At 46.8% G+C, this 15,332-nt stretch overlaps 2 protein-coding genes across 2 annotated transcripts; one reads left to right on the top strand and one right to left on the bottom strand.

Annotated features, from left to right (window-relative positions):
* Window positions 1-7,708: 7,708 nt before the first annotated feature.
* Window positions 7,709-11,423, top strand: CCR75_009462 (uncharacterized protein; the record flags this gene model as incomplete). Its single annotated transcript, XM_067967501.1, has 5 exons — window positions 7,709-9,072; window positions 9,141-9,330; window positions 9,393-9,638; window positions 9,701-10,809; window positions 10,869-11,423. 4 exons carry the CDS (start codon window positions 7,709-7,711, stop codon window positions 10,499-10,501), a joined length of 2,601 nt encoding a protein of 866 aa, XP_067815767.1. The 3' UTR covers window positions 10,502-10,809; window positions 10,869-11,423.
* On the bottom strand, window positions 10,404-14,949 carry CCR75_009461 (uncharacterized protein; the record flags this gene model as incomplete). Its single annotated transcript, XM_067967500.1, has 6 exons — window positions 10,404-10,522; window positions 10,602-10,791; window positions 10,879-11,257; window positions 11,330-14,097; window positions 14,177-14,269; window positions 14,371-14,949. The coding sequence occupies 6 exons, from the start codon at window positions 14,947-14,949 to the stop codon at window positions 10,404-10,406; spliced, it is 4,128 nt and encodes a 1,375-aa protein (XP_067815768.1).
* Between the last annotated feature and the right edge of the window lie 383 nt (window positions 14,950-15,332).

Raw genomic sequence — 15,332 nt, 5'->3', positions numbered from 1 at the left:
CTTACTGACTTCCAACAGTTGGTTGGAATCGGTAGCGGCTTCAGTGGCGCACTGCTGGACGGTGCAGGCTTAATGCGCTGACACTGTTCGCAAGAGCGAATATAGTTGGCCACCCATCTATATAGGTGTGGCCACCAAAATTCCTCTGACACTCGTAAGAATGTCTTTTCACGGCCCAGATGCCCACTAGATGGTGCATCATGGAGCTCGTGAAGGATCATCAACTTGAGATCTGTGTCATGAGGCACATAGATTCTCAAGGGATCACAAGGTGACAGCTGATGCCATAACAGGCCATCGCTGTAGCTAAAGCGATTGAGCTTAGCTTTCAGGTGCGACGGAAGGGAAACCTTTCGTCCACCGAAGTGATCCAACAGCAGGCGACAGTGGTCGTCCTGACTGTAGCTCTCTTTTATCTCAGAGGCCAATGAGCTCGTCACGTGGTATGCCTTCATGGCTGCCAACGTCGACGGCTGAAATTGTGCTTTCGCACTAGACACACTTTCCTGGTGTCTAACCTCGAAGTCTGGTCTGCGCGATAAAGCGTCAGCCAAGACATTCGACTTACCCGGCTTATATTCAACTTTGACATTAAATTCAGAGAAGAATGTGATCCATCTTGCCATTCTAGGCGAGAGGTGCGGTGAGTTTATTGCGGTCCGCAGTGATGCGTGATCCGTATAAAGCACAAATGGTTCGGTGCCCAATAGGTGCACTCGAAACCTAATAAGAGCATACTTTATTGAAAGTAGCTCTTTGTCATGCACAGGGTAATTCAGTTCCGCGGCTTTATATAGCCGGGACTGATAAGAGATGACACGGTCAACGCCGTCGTCATCCTTTTGCATGAGCGCGCTACCAATTGCAAATTACTAGAATCGCAGACGACGCTAAAGACCTTATCCGCGTCTGGCAATGCCAAGGCCGGTGCCTCTATAAGAGAATGTTTTTTCAACCAAACCCACACTGCGTCTTTTCAAAGTCAGATGCTGGTTCAGCTCGTTCAGCATAGTTCTTGTTAAACTTATGCAAGTAATTAGCGAGCCCTACGAACTGGTGCAAATTCTTCACATGTCGTGTGATTGGCCATTCCTATACTGATTTTACCTTGTCCGGGTCTGCTCGTACACCATGCATCTACGATGCAGCTCAGCACAGATATCTCAGGGACCCCAATGACGCACTTTTGCAAATTGACGTACAATGGGGCGTCACCCAAAGTCTGCAACACAGCGTCTAAATGACGCTTGTGCGACTCGATTACGCTCAGCCCGTCCTCGGCCCTACTATGCACGAATACTTCATCAAAGTAATGGGGCGCGTAGGCACGGTGCTGACGTATCACATGAGCCACCACTTGGCTTGAATATCGCTGGTGCGTTTTTCATACCTTGGGGCATCACAAGCCACTCACAAAGCATACCGCTTGGGGTGCGTACTGCCATTTTTCTGGCTATATCGGACTCTCTCATCAGTACCTGATAGTAGCCATCTTTTAAATCCAACGCGGAAAGATAGTTGACTTTCCCATGGAGTTCAACAAAAAGCTTTCCGCGGGATTGGAATTTGCGTCGGTATGGTCGCCGTGTTCAGCTTATTTAGAGCATGAACTACGCGCCATCCACCTGTGGTTTTACGCACACAAAAGGTCGAATTGCAGTGAGGTGACTTCCTCTCACGCGCATGTTCCGCCTTGGCTCGCTTGTTGAAGAACTCATCGATACAATCGACTTGTTCTTTCGGCAACGGCCATTACCTGGTCACACAATACTTGGTGCTAGGTTCGAGGTCAATTTCGTGCGCGATGCCCCTATCTGCTGGTAGGCGGCTCGGCACTTCTTCTGGCAACACATCGCGATGTTTCCACAGAATCTCAAAGAACGGACTGAACCCCTGCCGTGAGCAGCGAACCGTTTCTTTTTTTTGTTCGTTTCTAGGACGCTCTCGTTCATTGTGGGCGACGAGCAGCAGTTCACTAAGTTCTCTTCTGGAACTCGAGTGTGACTATTTCGTGGGATCTTTCCTTCCTTTAATTCGGCGAGGAACAGATCTCACGATATCTCCGGGAAATTTTCTATCTCCTCGGAAGCTTAAAGACTTGCCGGAGCACCTCAACTAAGGATGCCTCCGCAATTTCGTATTTGACGGCTGCGAACACCTCGTTTGAAAGCCTTTCTTTTTAAAAGGAACTGAACCAATGGTCACTCGTTTGGACGTGCCTTTGATTGTCCTATTCTGTCGGGTCCTCGGTCTTCGATTTGTCACGTTTTTGACTGGGAAGCGGGTGCCGTTGCTCTCCTGGCTAACGCACCCCTTCCAATCGCACCAGGCTCTAGGCACTGTGCCCGTTCATCCGACACTTGACTTCCTGTCAGCTCGCCGTCTACCGCCACAGGCTTTCGGCTCTGCAGGACATTCAAAAGCATAACTGCTTGTCATCTCTGTCGTTTTTTTTCACAACCCAAATTTTGAAATCGTTGCTTTAGCTTACAACGTATTATGCACGAGTAAATGGTTTGACAAGCTAGACTCAGTCTTTCACGAGCTGAGGAGAAATTGGTGACGGTTGACATCCCGTCAACGCACCCTCGACTGTGTTCGACACGACATCAGTTGCATAGGCCTCTCGCAGGAGCGCGTCCTTTCCGGTGTCCTGCGTAGAGTTCGCAACTATGCGTATACGCCAGTCTGTCCATGATTGGTGTTTTGCTAACCATGGCATGCGTAGGATGAGGTCATACAGACTCTCGATACCTAGCACTGTGAACTTATCTCTACAGGAGAAGTCACTAAAACTGAAGGCGAATTCAACTTGAACTTCCTCAGGCTTTTACGAGCGCGCCGCTCGCCGAACGAATGAAAGTCTATTCTCGCTTGCCATCCTGGCAAAGCGACGCAATCACCGCCGGTCTCTTACTTAGTGCCGCGAATTTCACAACATTCTGTGATGACCCGATCCACGAGGAGGTTCACCACATGGTAATAGCCTCGTACTCGAGCGCTATAGACTAGCAGGGTTGAGGTCCGAAATTCCGGCACCTCAAGGACTATGCTACCCATTTGGTCGATAACTCTGAACGTAGGGGTAGCTTCAGAGTCCACGTCAGTAGGGCATCCCGCCCCTACTGCGCTCTTGCTTTTCCCGACCCTTTAGTGGTCGATACAGCACTCATACGTCTCGCACGCTGGTTCTTGCCACCTCCCTGGGAAAGGAGTCCTCTTGCTGGTGTCTTCGCCCCAGCAGGGACCCTGGCATAACAGCGAGCCATCATATGACCGGGCTTGCAAGCACTTAAAGCAGACTACATCTGCATTGACCAAATCCATGGGAGTGACATCTGTTCTCTCGGCCGACTGCTTATACCAAGCTGTCGCCGAGGCATTGTTGTAGGATTGCTCCTCAACTAAGGCAATTTGGATTGCCTCTTCTATCGTCGACGGCACCTTTCTGAAAAGGGCCTGTCGCGATGGGCCATGCCGTAGTCCGTTCATAAACTTGGGCACCTTAATGTGCTCCGTAATCGGACCTACGGTATTGGATGCCGATAGCGAGCGCATCTCCTTCTCATACTCTTGCAGGAATCGCTTCGCCTGTCGCGCTCATAAGAAGCGCGCCTGAAGTAACATTTCGAGCGAATCTTTTCCTTAAAGATTGCCATGTAGGGAAAGCGACGAGTAAGCCCACTTTGAGGCCTTACCGCGCAGATGCGACATAGCAAACGACACCATCCGACTGTTGTACTCGATGAGCTGTACCACACCGCATTGCTCCACGGCTAACAGCCAGTGGACAATCGTGTGCGCTGCAGCTCCATCGAATTTGAGAGCGTCCATCTGAATGGGTCTCGGCTGATGCGGCCGGGTGGAGTGCATCTCAACAATCCTGTTGAGAGCCTCGCTCCGAGCCTTCTCATGCCTCAGCTCATCCTGAGTCTGAGCAACGGACCCCGCCGCAGCATGGCTCTGTGCCTCGGACGCGGCTCTCCGCTGTCCGAGCACGAATGCCTCAAACTGCTCCAACTGAGCAACAATTCGCTCAAGAGGACTACTGAAGAGTCGGGCCAGGGCTTGTTCCCCAAGTCCCTGCGCCATGTGCTCAGCCAAGTCACGATGATGATCGGAGAGATGGGGGGAATGAGCTCAATCGATACTGAGGCTCATTCTCACGTACACGCTCAGACATGCGGGTCGTGGGGGGGATTTCAAGTGCTACCAAGTGTAGGCGGGCACGTCGTAATGCGCCATGTTCTACAAAAGCACACACCTAAGCGCAGCAAGGAAGCGATTTGACCGTCTTCTCTCACGTGCATTGAGGATGTTAGTGGGCGCCTAAGCGACCCCACCCAACGAGCTATAAGCCTTAGTCTTAGTGAAGTCACGAGATTATGGCTCTGCTGCGAACGAAGACGTCATCAATATAGTTCGGTGCAAAATCCTGCACCGACCTCAAGAGATTGGTTACACATCTGTTAAATGTCGCAGCGGCATAACTAAGTCCGTGTGGCATGACTAACCACTCCCATGGCATACCGCTTGGGGTGCTTACTGCTGTGAACGGAATGTCCTGTTTACGCATAAGGATCTAATAGAATCTATCCTTCAGATCCATTGACAAAAAGATAGCACTCTTTGACATACCATCAATGATAACGTCTTTTCGTGGTATCGGCGTTTGAGCCGATACTGTTGCAGCGTTCAGTTTATTATATGCATGCACTATCCGCCATTCCCTGTTGCTTTACGCAGACAGAAGGTCGGAGAGTTATGTGGGGAAGTTGATTTCCTCACATGACCAGCTGCAAGCGTTCGGCAAAGAATTTGTCGATCGCTATTACTTATTCACGAGGCAATGGCCATTGCTTCATGACACAGCATTTCGAACCTGGGATTAGGTCGGTTTCGTGTCGAGTGCCTTCTTCCTTAGGCAGCGCGCACGGTACTGATTTAGGGAAGACACCCTTAAAATCCTTTAAAATCGTTACATAAAGGGTTTGTCTTCAAAGACTTTCAGGATTGAAACGTTTAACGTTCAATCCGAACCTGCTCATCGAGGACACTTTCGTCCATCGATGAGCTACTGAGAATCCGTTCGTTCTCAGGAAATACTATTGCCGACCAAATATCAGCCGCGTTGTTGTCATCTCTGACAAAGGCGCAGATCTGCTTGACTTTGCCTCTACGCAGATCACGCAAGAATCGTTTCGGTTCTAGCGTTGGCAATTGAGATATCTCCAAAGTTAACTTCAGAGGCGCTAATAGATCAAGTGTACACCTACACTTGATCCATTTTTATTGTAAGACATTGATTGTCTCAGTTTCTTCTTTGGAACGTATTTCCAAAGATATTTGAGAACCCTTGACCACAGGTTTCCGGGGACTTATTCCCTCAGAGTTTTTTAGGGGCAACTGCCTCCAATTGTGGTTGCGCCACCACAGCAGGATCCTCTACGATCGACTCTCCAGTCAATCTAGGACTTTTGCACTGTCTCTTATAGACTGCGTTTTAATCTTTCTTGGATGTTGCTTTTTAAGCAATTATCCTTGTTTTGTACCACTCAACTTATTCGAGGGGTCAAGCTTCGACGCTGCCTGTGCTTGTGCACAGCCGTCGGGGTCTAACTCCACAATGTGTTGGGTATTCACACTGAGGTCTTGTGCAGTCATGCTAACGACCAAACCACAAGTGTGGCCATCGCACGCACCCGTAAGACATCCACACGCTTGTGGACGCTCCAAAACGCTCATCAGTTGGCCTTCTGATGAACAAGAGACATGCATCGTCACGGCTTGATGCTGCCAATTTTTTCATGGCTCGTACTTTCTCAGCCATGGAAATCCAAGGATGACATCAAATTTGTCATAGGGCATTCTGCACCTACTACTGACCCCGACCATTTTTTGACGATCTGCCTCGCCGTTGCGGTTTCGCAACAGCGTCGGATCCTCGTCTTCCGCTATTTCTAGCGAGAGGTCGGTCTTTTCGCTCAGTGTTTTAGGCACTGGCCGTGGGGCAGTACACTCATATGCTAAGTGGCCCATTTTTTTGACAACGATTACATTTCTGTAATCGTTTGTAACTTGAAGAGCGAGGTTTCTCGCTCTCTACATGCATGGGCTCTGGACCTCCGATTTTTGTCGTCTCGGTAGACGATAAGCACCAGAGAGGACAAAGCCTGTTTAAGACTATTCTTCCCGTTCCGCTATTGGTCTAGCGACTCTAATTCTTGCCGGAACAGGTAGGTTTTAACAGGACCGTCTGCAAGACCTTTAATAAATACAGTTACCTATGGCTGTTCGTCTATTGAATGACTAACGAGTTCTTGCCGATGGTAGAATTAGTACCACATATGTTACTCATAATAAATGGGATTTTAGTTATTTAATATTCAGAACAGAACAAAAAAGATTTTTACACATAAAGTAAAAAATAAGGGTCGTGGACGTGAGAAGACTTATTTCACAGTAAGTCGCGACCTTTACTTGCCTCGCCAGTATGAGCTCATCCGCAAGTGTATACGTGCTTGCGAAGTTTGTCAACGGGTGAAGCCCAGTGCGAACTCGGCTATGGCTGCATGCTGTTCATCTCTGCCCAGAGTGTACAGTATAGCGCCAACGGCTGGCCCGCCTAGGACCGAACTCATTCGTTAAATCGCTCTCCATTCAAGGTCACTCAAACGAGGAAACCTCCCACGCGTTACGTGATAACCTTCTTGAGGGGCTTGGAAGCTCCCTCCTTCTTCATCTAAGATGCCCATGTTGGATGGAACGTGCGTGGGCCGTTGAACGGACTACGAAGTGCGACCAGGTGTAACGGGGCACCTTTCACTAGTACTGGTAAGTACTAGTTAACCTTACACTGATTACATTGTCGGTTGGGTGCCTCGAAACTTCACGTACACAAGAGCACAGAGGAAGGTTTCTAGGTAGCTAAGGGTCTTAAGCTACCAAAAGGTAAATCAATGGATTTTGAATTAGGGAAAAGTAAACTGTGTTAATATAATTAGTTTCCTACGTCCCGATCTTTTATCTGCTACTGAACTTATTATATTAATATCTAACTGTGTATGGCGCCTCCTTGCGCACCGCACAAAAACCTCGACTTGAAATGATTGGCGGGGTTGATTTAGACTTAAATTAACCAACCAATGGAGCTAGTGTCCTATTGCATCAATGCTACCAAATTTGGCATTGTTGGAATTATTTAAGTCAATCTAATAAAGATAATAATTTTACACTTCTTTATTTATTTCCTCTCCTAGAAAGTAATATTTATTATTCCTCTTGTAGGAAATTATACTGATGTAACGGGGCACCCCATTACATTATAAATGCACAACTTTTTGGAACGATCTCCTATGTTGGAGTTCGCGTAGACAACGTATTTTTTGTGAGTGCGGCCGACACGTCCATATCCACCTCGAGCAGAGAGATGAAGGTGGTTGCGCCAACTTCCACCTTTACCAAATCTGTTACGTATGCTTATTTTGTTCTGAAAATGACATAAGATATGATTTTGTCAAATACTGTGGCCAACATTTAATTGCCAGATCAGGTCATTTTGTGCGTTACACCACGTGTACTCATATCTTGCTCTTGTTTTAAATTGCTGCTCTTTCCTCAGAAATGCCGCAATTGGGTAGGTATATTTCTGCGAATTCGAGCCATTTTTTTTCGAGGCAGCGATAAAAGCTTCATTGCCTAATTTGCCATGTTAGCTTCAGACATGGGACAAGAATTAGGGGAGAGCTCGCTACTGGACCAGCTCCATGACTTGCACCGACGGCTGGCTGCTGTGCGTCATGATTCCCAGCGCCACACATCGCTATCGCGCAACCTTGGACCTATTCCCATGGCCAACGACAACAATAAAATTATCGTGTGCTCACTGCGGCGTTGCGTGCGGATGCTTAAGACAGAGCGTGGCGACAGCTGGCAATACATTGCATCATCCACAGGGCTAAAAAGCGCCATTGATTACTTGGGAAGAAGCAACACAGTGCGGTGGGTGTCGTGGCCGGGTGCAACCGTGGACGAGTCGAGTCAGGATGGAGTTCGCCGCCGCCTTGAGACAGAATTTGCCTGTCATCCAGTTTTTTTGAATAACGAAATTCTGGATTTGTATCAGAATCAGTTTTGCGATGTAGTGCTATGGCCACTCTTCCACTCACTTCCGCAACACTCGGACAGCCGCCTACTGGAAAACTTTGGTGAGAAATACGATGCCTACTGCTTGGCTAATCAAAAGTTTTTAGAAGCTGTTTCGGAAATCTACAAAGATGGCGATCTCGTGCTTGTGTGTGACTATCAACTTATGGCATTGCCTGGGCTGCTGCGTCGACGTTATCCCGATATAACGTGCGGTTTCTATTTTCATTGTCCCTTTCCATCGTCCGAGTTTTTCCAGATGCTCCCAGTTCGTGAAGCATTGCTGCATGGAGTCCTTGGAGCTGACCTCGTTGTATTCAATCATTTTGATTATGTGCGTCACTTTTTAAATGTATGTACTCGCATGCTTGGCCTTGAGTCGTCCCCAAGCCGCGTCGAATACAATGGACGATTGATTTCATTGGGAATTTGTCCGATGGGGATTGACCCTGTTAAGTATGCGCTTACACCAAAAGTAGAAGCTTGCGGCAAAATGATCAAGAGACAACAGGATTGCATGAAAATCATTGTAGGAGTTAGCAAACTTGATTTCTGTAAAGGGATTCCCGAGATGCTAGAGGCAATGGAGTATTTACTCCAGCATTATCCAGAATACCGAGAAAATGTTGTCTTGTATCTTATCGTGCGGGATGCGGGACGTACAGCTTCGTTGCAGTATCGAGTGCTCAGTCGCCAAATTAATGAGTTTGTTGGTCGTGTGAATGGAAAATTTGGAACGGCCGAATATTGTCCCGTTCGCTACCTTAAGCAGTCTGTCGATCATTCCCAACTTGTCGCTTTATATAATTGCGCAGACGTGGCTATTGTTAGCAGCATCAAGGAAGGAATTAATTTGCAGGCTATGGAATTTGTTGCAGCTCAAAAAACGAGCTGCCATGGTGTCCTTGTCTACAGTGAATTTGCAGGGTAACGTCGTGGCTTAAGCGCAAGTATTTTGCTCTTGACTTACATGGTCCTCGTAATCTTTTTGCCAGGTGCGCGTCGTCTTTCCAAGGTGCTTTGTTGGTTAATCCAATGCACATTGAGCATGTGGCGGCAAGTATTGACACGGCACTGCGCATGAACACTACCACTAAGCGCATTCGACATCACCAATTGTCGCGATACGTAAATACGTATACGTCAATGTTATGGGCTCAGCGCATCATGTCGGCTTTGAATGAGGTTTGTTGTAAAAAGATATATCGACTAATGAGATATACTGACACTTAAACTCCTGGCAAAAGGCCGCCGCCACTGCACAAGAATACAATCGTCTGGACAAGTTAGATACTGTTCAGCTGCTGGGATATTACGAACGAAGCCAGCGACGTCTATTCTTGCTGGACTATGATGGCACACTTGTGAATTTTCAGAGTATGGAGGAGTTAGCGGAGCCATCTCCATCGTTGATGTCGTGTCTGGAAGATTTGACTGCGGACCCGCAAAATACCGTTTATATTATCAGCGGAAGAAACAAAAGTCGTTTACAGGTACAATCGCTATTGAATTGATAAAAGTCTTTGTTGGTTATTGATATATAAGTACGCGGCAGGAATGGTTTGGTCATTTGACGCGAGTGGGATTGGCCGCAGAGCACGGTTATTGGTTTCGCCCAGCTTCGAAGCATCCATCGGCACTTCATGTGGATGAAAAATGGTGTAATTATGGAGAAGGTTTACCAGGAAGGATAAGTCAAGATACACCACATGCAGCAGAAGCAGGATCAATCGCGCTTGTTAATGAAGATACACCATTGGCCTTATCATCGTCCACTAAAGGAGTCACAGACACTGAGAGAGCAATTCTTGAAAAAGCCCCATGGCAATGTATGTTTAGTGACGTTGAGCTGGAGTGGCGTGATGAAGTAGAAAGTATTTTGGAGCATTTCACTGAGCGCACTCCTGGTTCCCTATTGGACATAAAAGATTGTTGCTACACATGGCATTTTCGAGATGCCGACCCTACATTTGGACTGAAGCAAGCGAAAGACATGCAGCTTCATTTTGATCAAATGCTGCGCGATTTACCAGTCGGAGTGGTAATGTGTCGAATCAAGAAGTATGTAATGATTCGACCATGGCGAGTGAACAAAGGTCGCGCAGTGAGCCGCATTCTTGAGTATGAAAGTGAGACTCCATACTTTACCGCGCTAGACTTTGATTTCATTCTAGCGCTGGGCGATGAACGCACAGATGAAGATATGTTTGATGTCGTTCAAGGCAGCAACTGCTACACATGCACGGTAGGCATGAAAGTTAGTCGTGCTCAATACTACCTTGACGACCCAGATGAGGTGCTTCGCGTGCTGGCAGCTTGTACGAGCTTGGTCGCTGTTGAACGACAGCCCCTTTGAGGTGACAAACGAGCTGTTTCACTAATCGCGGCAATTAATAATTAATAACGTTTGAAAAGACAATTGTATTTGGTGAGATGACACACAATAATAGTCATACGTGTTTTCGTGTCAATACTACTCGGTTTCTGACACAACATCGCATATGACACGGTCCACGTTCTGCTTGCGCGATGATTTGCGTTTGGAGCGTTCTCTTTTTTTTGAAGAAACTCGCACAGTGTTTTTGGATTTAGCGAGAAGCTTACGGCTTGCTTTACTTTTTGCTGATGGCGGTACAACCCCACGCTCTGATGATGAAACATTTGTTGACTCATCCTAAACGAACAATGTGAGGGAAGAGGAAAGAGATTATTTATTCTCTTAAAAAAATTTACCTCTTCCTTGCCGTCTTTCTTTCCAGTGACATATTGTTCTATCTTGTCAATTGCTTCCTTCATCTCAGCCGACGATAAAAGCGCGCTACTATTGCCTCGCCTTGCTTTTGCGACAAGCGTCATGAAATATTCAGCAACTGCACTATCAAGGAGCGCATCGCTGTAAAGCTTTCGGTATTGGTACAAATACTTGAGTGACTTTTCAGTGTGGGGCAGGCGTGCAACGCAATAGGCTACATCACGCTGTTGCTGAATGCTTGACGATGTCGAAAATCGCTGAGCGAGCTTTTCAACAATGCTTTCAACCTGTTTATCCTTGGTAATAAATTGAATCAGAAATCGCGCAATTGCTTGAAAGTCCGAGGTGGCTATTAGCTCGCTTTAGAAAAGTAAGCGACAATAATATTATCAGAATTACCACGGTGTGCAAGGACGAATAGTCACAGCTTACCTTGTCGACAGTTGGCCAATTGCGTCCGGAAGCATATTGTAAATGGGGTTATTGCCTTTTTTCGACAGCTCAAAAAAAAAGAGCTTCGCAAGACAACGAATTTCGTCATTTTCATCTACCAACGAGATAGCGATCTCGCTAATTTGGCCCTTAATCTTAATCATGTCGTTTAAAATGAGGTGAGAGAGGACCACAATTGTGTTCTTGCGAACGTTTAGATTTACGTCACGAAGGCGATTGTATAAGTGTGACGTCCACGGCTCCACCAAGTTTGGAAATCGAAAAGAGAGATCACCTAATGCGATAATGACATCACCTCTCACAGAGGGCTGCGGAGAATCTTGCAATATTGTGAATAGCAGCTGCAAATGCTTTTCACAAAATTGTTCCGATACTGCCATGAATTTGCTTAGCGCAACTACCGCACACTCGGTTAGCAATTCATCACTCTTTAACTCTGCTTCAGCACCCACCAGCACACGTATGATGAGGGGAACATATAATCCAAGCAAATTGCGATAGGCAATTTCTTTTTGAATAATATTGTTAACAAACGTGTCCTCCTCGGCTTCAACCTCTGCAGCCACACCCAGCTCATCCTCCATGGCAGAAACATCTTCAGCCTCACCATGGGTAGTTGAAGTAGTCGCAGTTCTTGATGTAGCAGAGCGATTGCCACGCATTTTTTTCACTTTGGCAGCCAGGCTCTCCACGTGGATAGCAACTCTTACGGCCGAGTGACCCAGCACAAAGAAAAAGTGCGCAAGTTCCACGCAAGATACATCATCTGACTCGCTCTCAAACAAACGAAGTGATAAGTGTTTAATCACATCCCCGCAAACATCTTCAGGATGTTCACAAATCGAAAAAATGGCATCGATTGCTTGTTGTACGGTATCGAACCACGTAGACTGTAAGCACTCCACTTCAATTCCGTCATCACCCACGAAGTCTAAAGCAAGAAAGCGTTGTAGCCGTAAAATTATGCGTTCTGTCGCATCTAAATTTGAGCGTTGAATACGCCGCTGCGTCTGGCTGCCGCTCTCGGCAATTGCATTCTTGGGCTCTAGCTTTATACATTGCACCAATCGACAAGCCGCCCCGAGAATACGATACCGAGAATCAGGGCTACAAGCAACGTCTCCAAATCCCATTAAAAGAACTTGACCGAGGCGATCGTTTGCAAAAAGCATCGAGTCGTCAATATTGGCTATCATACTCAACAAAGCTAGTGCATTGCTCACAACAGAGACCGGATAAATCATCACGTCCACAAGTTCCCATAATGAAGTGATTACCACCATTGGCAACTTTTGGCTACGATGGAGTTCTCCTAAAATTTGCTCCAAGCACGTGTACTCAGCAACAGTGCATTCGTCTAAAAACTTGACAAGACTTTCAGCCACTAGCTGCGGCGAGTGCCGCTCAGGATCGTGCTCATCGATACGAACAAAAAGACCTACAAAAGTGGAAGACAACTTCTCTTGAATAGATACGTCATGTCGCCAAGTCAAAGGTAAGATTTTCTTTATTCCAGTCTGGGCAGCACAAAGGTGGAAGCGATAGGCTTTTTCAAAAAATTGGATAGCCTCGAGTACGTCAGACATTGATTTGCTGCCGAGAAGTTGACCCATTAGTGGAAGAGCTTGAAATTCAATTTCATTAATAAAATCGATTGCATCTTGGTAAAACTGTAGTAGACGCACAGTTTTCTGTAGCTCCTCTTCTAAAGCAGCAGCCTGCTCTTCCGTTGGGAGTGAAGGGTGAAAAGAGGTGTAGGCAGATTCGTCAGCCCCTTTAAAGGCAGCCTCTTCTCTTGCTTTACCCATTTTCTTCTCGGCGCCAGCAATCACTTCATCACGCTTCTTTCTCATTTCTTCTGTGAGCTCGTTGCGCTTCGTTTCGTAAAATTCACGGTCTAAATTGCCCATATACGGGTTTCTTTCTAGCAACAAGGACAGCAGGTGGATGCTATGACGGCGAACAACAGCGGCCTTATCTTGCAACCGACCGACAGCCATCGAGGTGACGCTTTTAAGCATGCGCAGCGGTAGAGCTCCTTTCTCGCATAAAAGAGCCCACATTTTAAGGACGTGGCCCCGAGCAAACGAGTTAATGTCGTGAGTACGATCCTCCAGTACACTCAGCAGCTGATCTCGTGTAGAGCGAGAGAATGTTCGAGGTGCATCTACTTTACCTATACTATCTTTTATCCACAATTCATCATCATTCGACTTAGCATCGCTGCCAACCTCATCACAGCTACTATCATCGCTGTCCAAATAACCAATTTTTCCGTCGTCATCAATATTCTGCTTCTGCCGCTGCTCCTTTTGTGCTTCTATAGTCACTCTTTTTGCAGCTTCTGGGGATTCTTGCTGGTCGCTTTTGTGAAAGTTCCAAAGCAAAATCTGAGTCACGCACGTCACAGCAGCGTTTCTAAGCTGATACGCTTCCGAGTCTAGCAAAGCTAGTACAAAACTCAAATTGCCCATTAATAATCCCGGGGTCAAGGTCGACAAAATTGATAAAAACATGGCAATGTTCCGTGTTCCACACACGTCCTTCGACAAATCACGCGAAGAGATTTTGCCAATCTCACTTATGAGATCCGCTGTGAACGACACATTGGCATATTTAAAGTATAGAAGCTCAATTAGCTCTGCGATACAGGTACTCAGGTGCTCGTGTGTGTAAATGAGGTCGATAAGTGAAGCCACGACCGAAATATGGATAGCAGGCGTCTTTTGAAGACTCATCGCGAGCAGCTACGAGAGACAAATCAAACAAGCATATTAGTTGGCACTCCGTCGCACTTCCACATGACTAGTGACATCACTCACGCACATGATAAAGCTGGGCCTTCAGTGACTTACCACGACAGAATGTGGCGTTGCCTAAAAGCTCAAACACCACCTTACAATATAGCATGGAGAATTCCTGTAACCCAATAGTGGGTATCGCAACAACATCGACAAATTCACATTAAGAAATAAGGCACTTGTCCACGCATCAGCGGACAGACAAAGGTAGCAACCCACCTCCTCAGGCACATTCATATTCCACATCGAAAAAGTTGTCGGACTGACGGAGTGATTGAGCTTTTTAATAGCTCCTTCGACAATTTTGCTCCAATTAATGCGATTAATGGCCGAATTCTGATTTTTAGCCTTGCCCTTGCGCTTAAGTATACTTTTTTCTGCCTCCATTTGCAATCCGCTGACACTAGTGAGCGCCGTGACTAGAAAGTAGACGCTGGCTTTAAAGGCACTGCGGTATCCAACCACGTCATCTGCAGCTTCGTTGTTCGGACGTCGAGACAATACGTTCTCTGTCACATTGCTCACAAAAGCAGAGAGCATCTCGACCACGCGCATACGGCTCTGCTCTGATAGCGCTGGTAACCTCTTTACGAGACTGTACGTCAAGTCCAACCACTCCTCCTGCAGTAATTCTAGCCCTGCCTCGCTACCCAGCACCTGATCCTCTAGCTGCTGAACGCGGCTTAAGATATCTGCTTGCGTCTCGTCTTCAAAGGACAGCACCGTGTGAACGTGATAACGACCGACCTTGACCAACTCTAGGTCCGCTGCGTGTAATGGTACGAGGAAGTCTATCATACTGTGACGTCTGTATGTTGCAAAGAAGCTTATGAAGCTCTTTCTCAAATCAATCACTATATTCTGTATTAATGCTTCCTTCTACAGTTGATATATATATAATCTGATTGGGCAGTTTGACTTAATCCTAAGGATCGTAATTCAGCCTACTAACTTTTGTCAAATCAGCTTAAACAACAGCTTTCGCGCCGATGACTGCAGACCGCAAATTCGTCCACGCAGCTCCACTTGAAATCCCCAGTACAACGCTTTGTGTTGAAAAGGTGGCAAAAAGAGGGAATTTTGGCGGCATGGCGGGTGTAGGCGGGCACGTCGTAATGCGGCCACGCTCTACTTAAGCACACACCCTAGCACAGCGAGGAAGCGGTTTGCACCTGCTTCTC

The sequence above is a fragment of the Bremia lactucae genome, linkage group LG16, assembly GCF_004359215.1.
Source record: "Bremia lactucae strain SF5 linkage group LG16, whole genome shotgun sequence".
NCBI lineage: Eukaryota > Oomycota > Peronosporomycetes > Peronosporales > Peronosporaceae > Bremia > Bremia lactucae.
The sequence above is the reverse complement of the archived record's forward strand: the minus strand, read 5'-3'. Positions and strand labels throughout refer to the sequence as shown.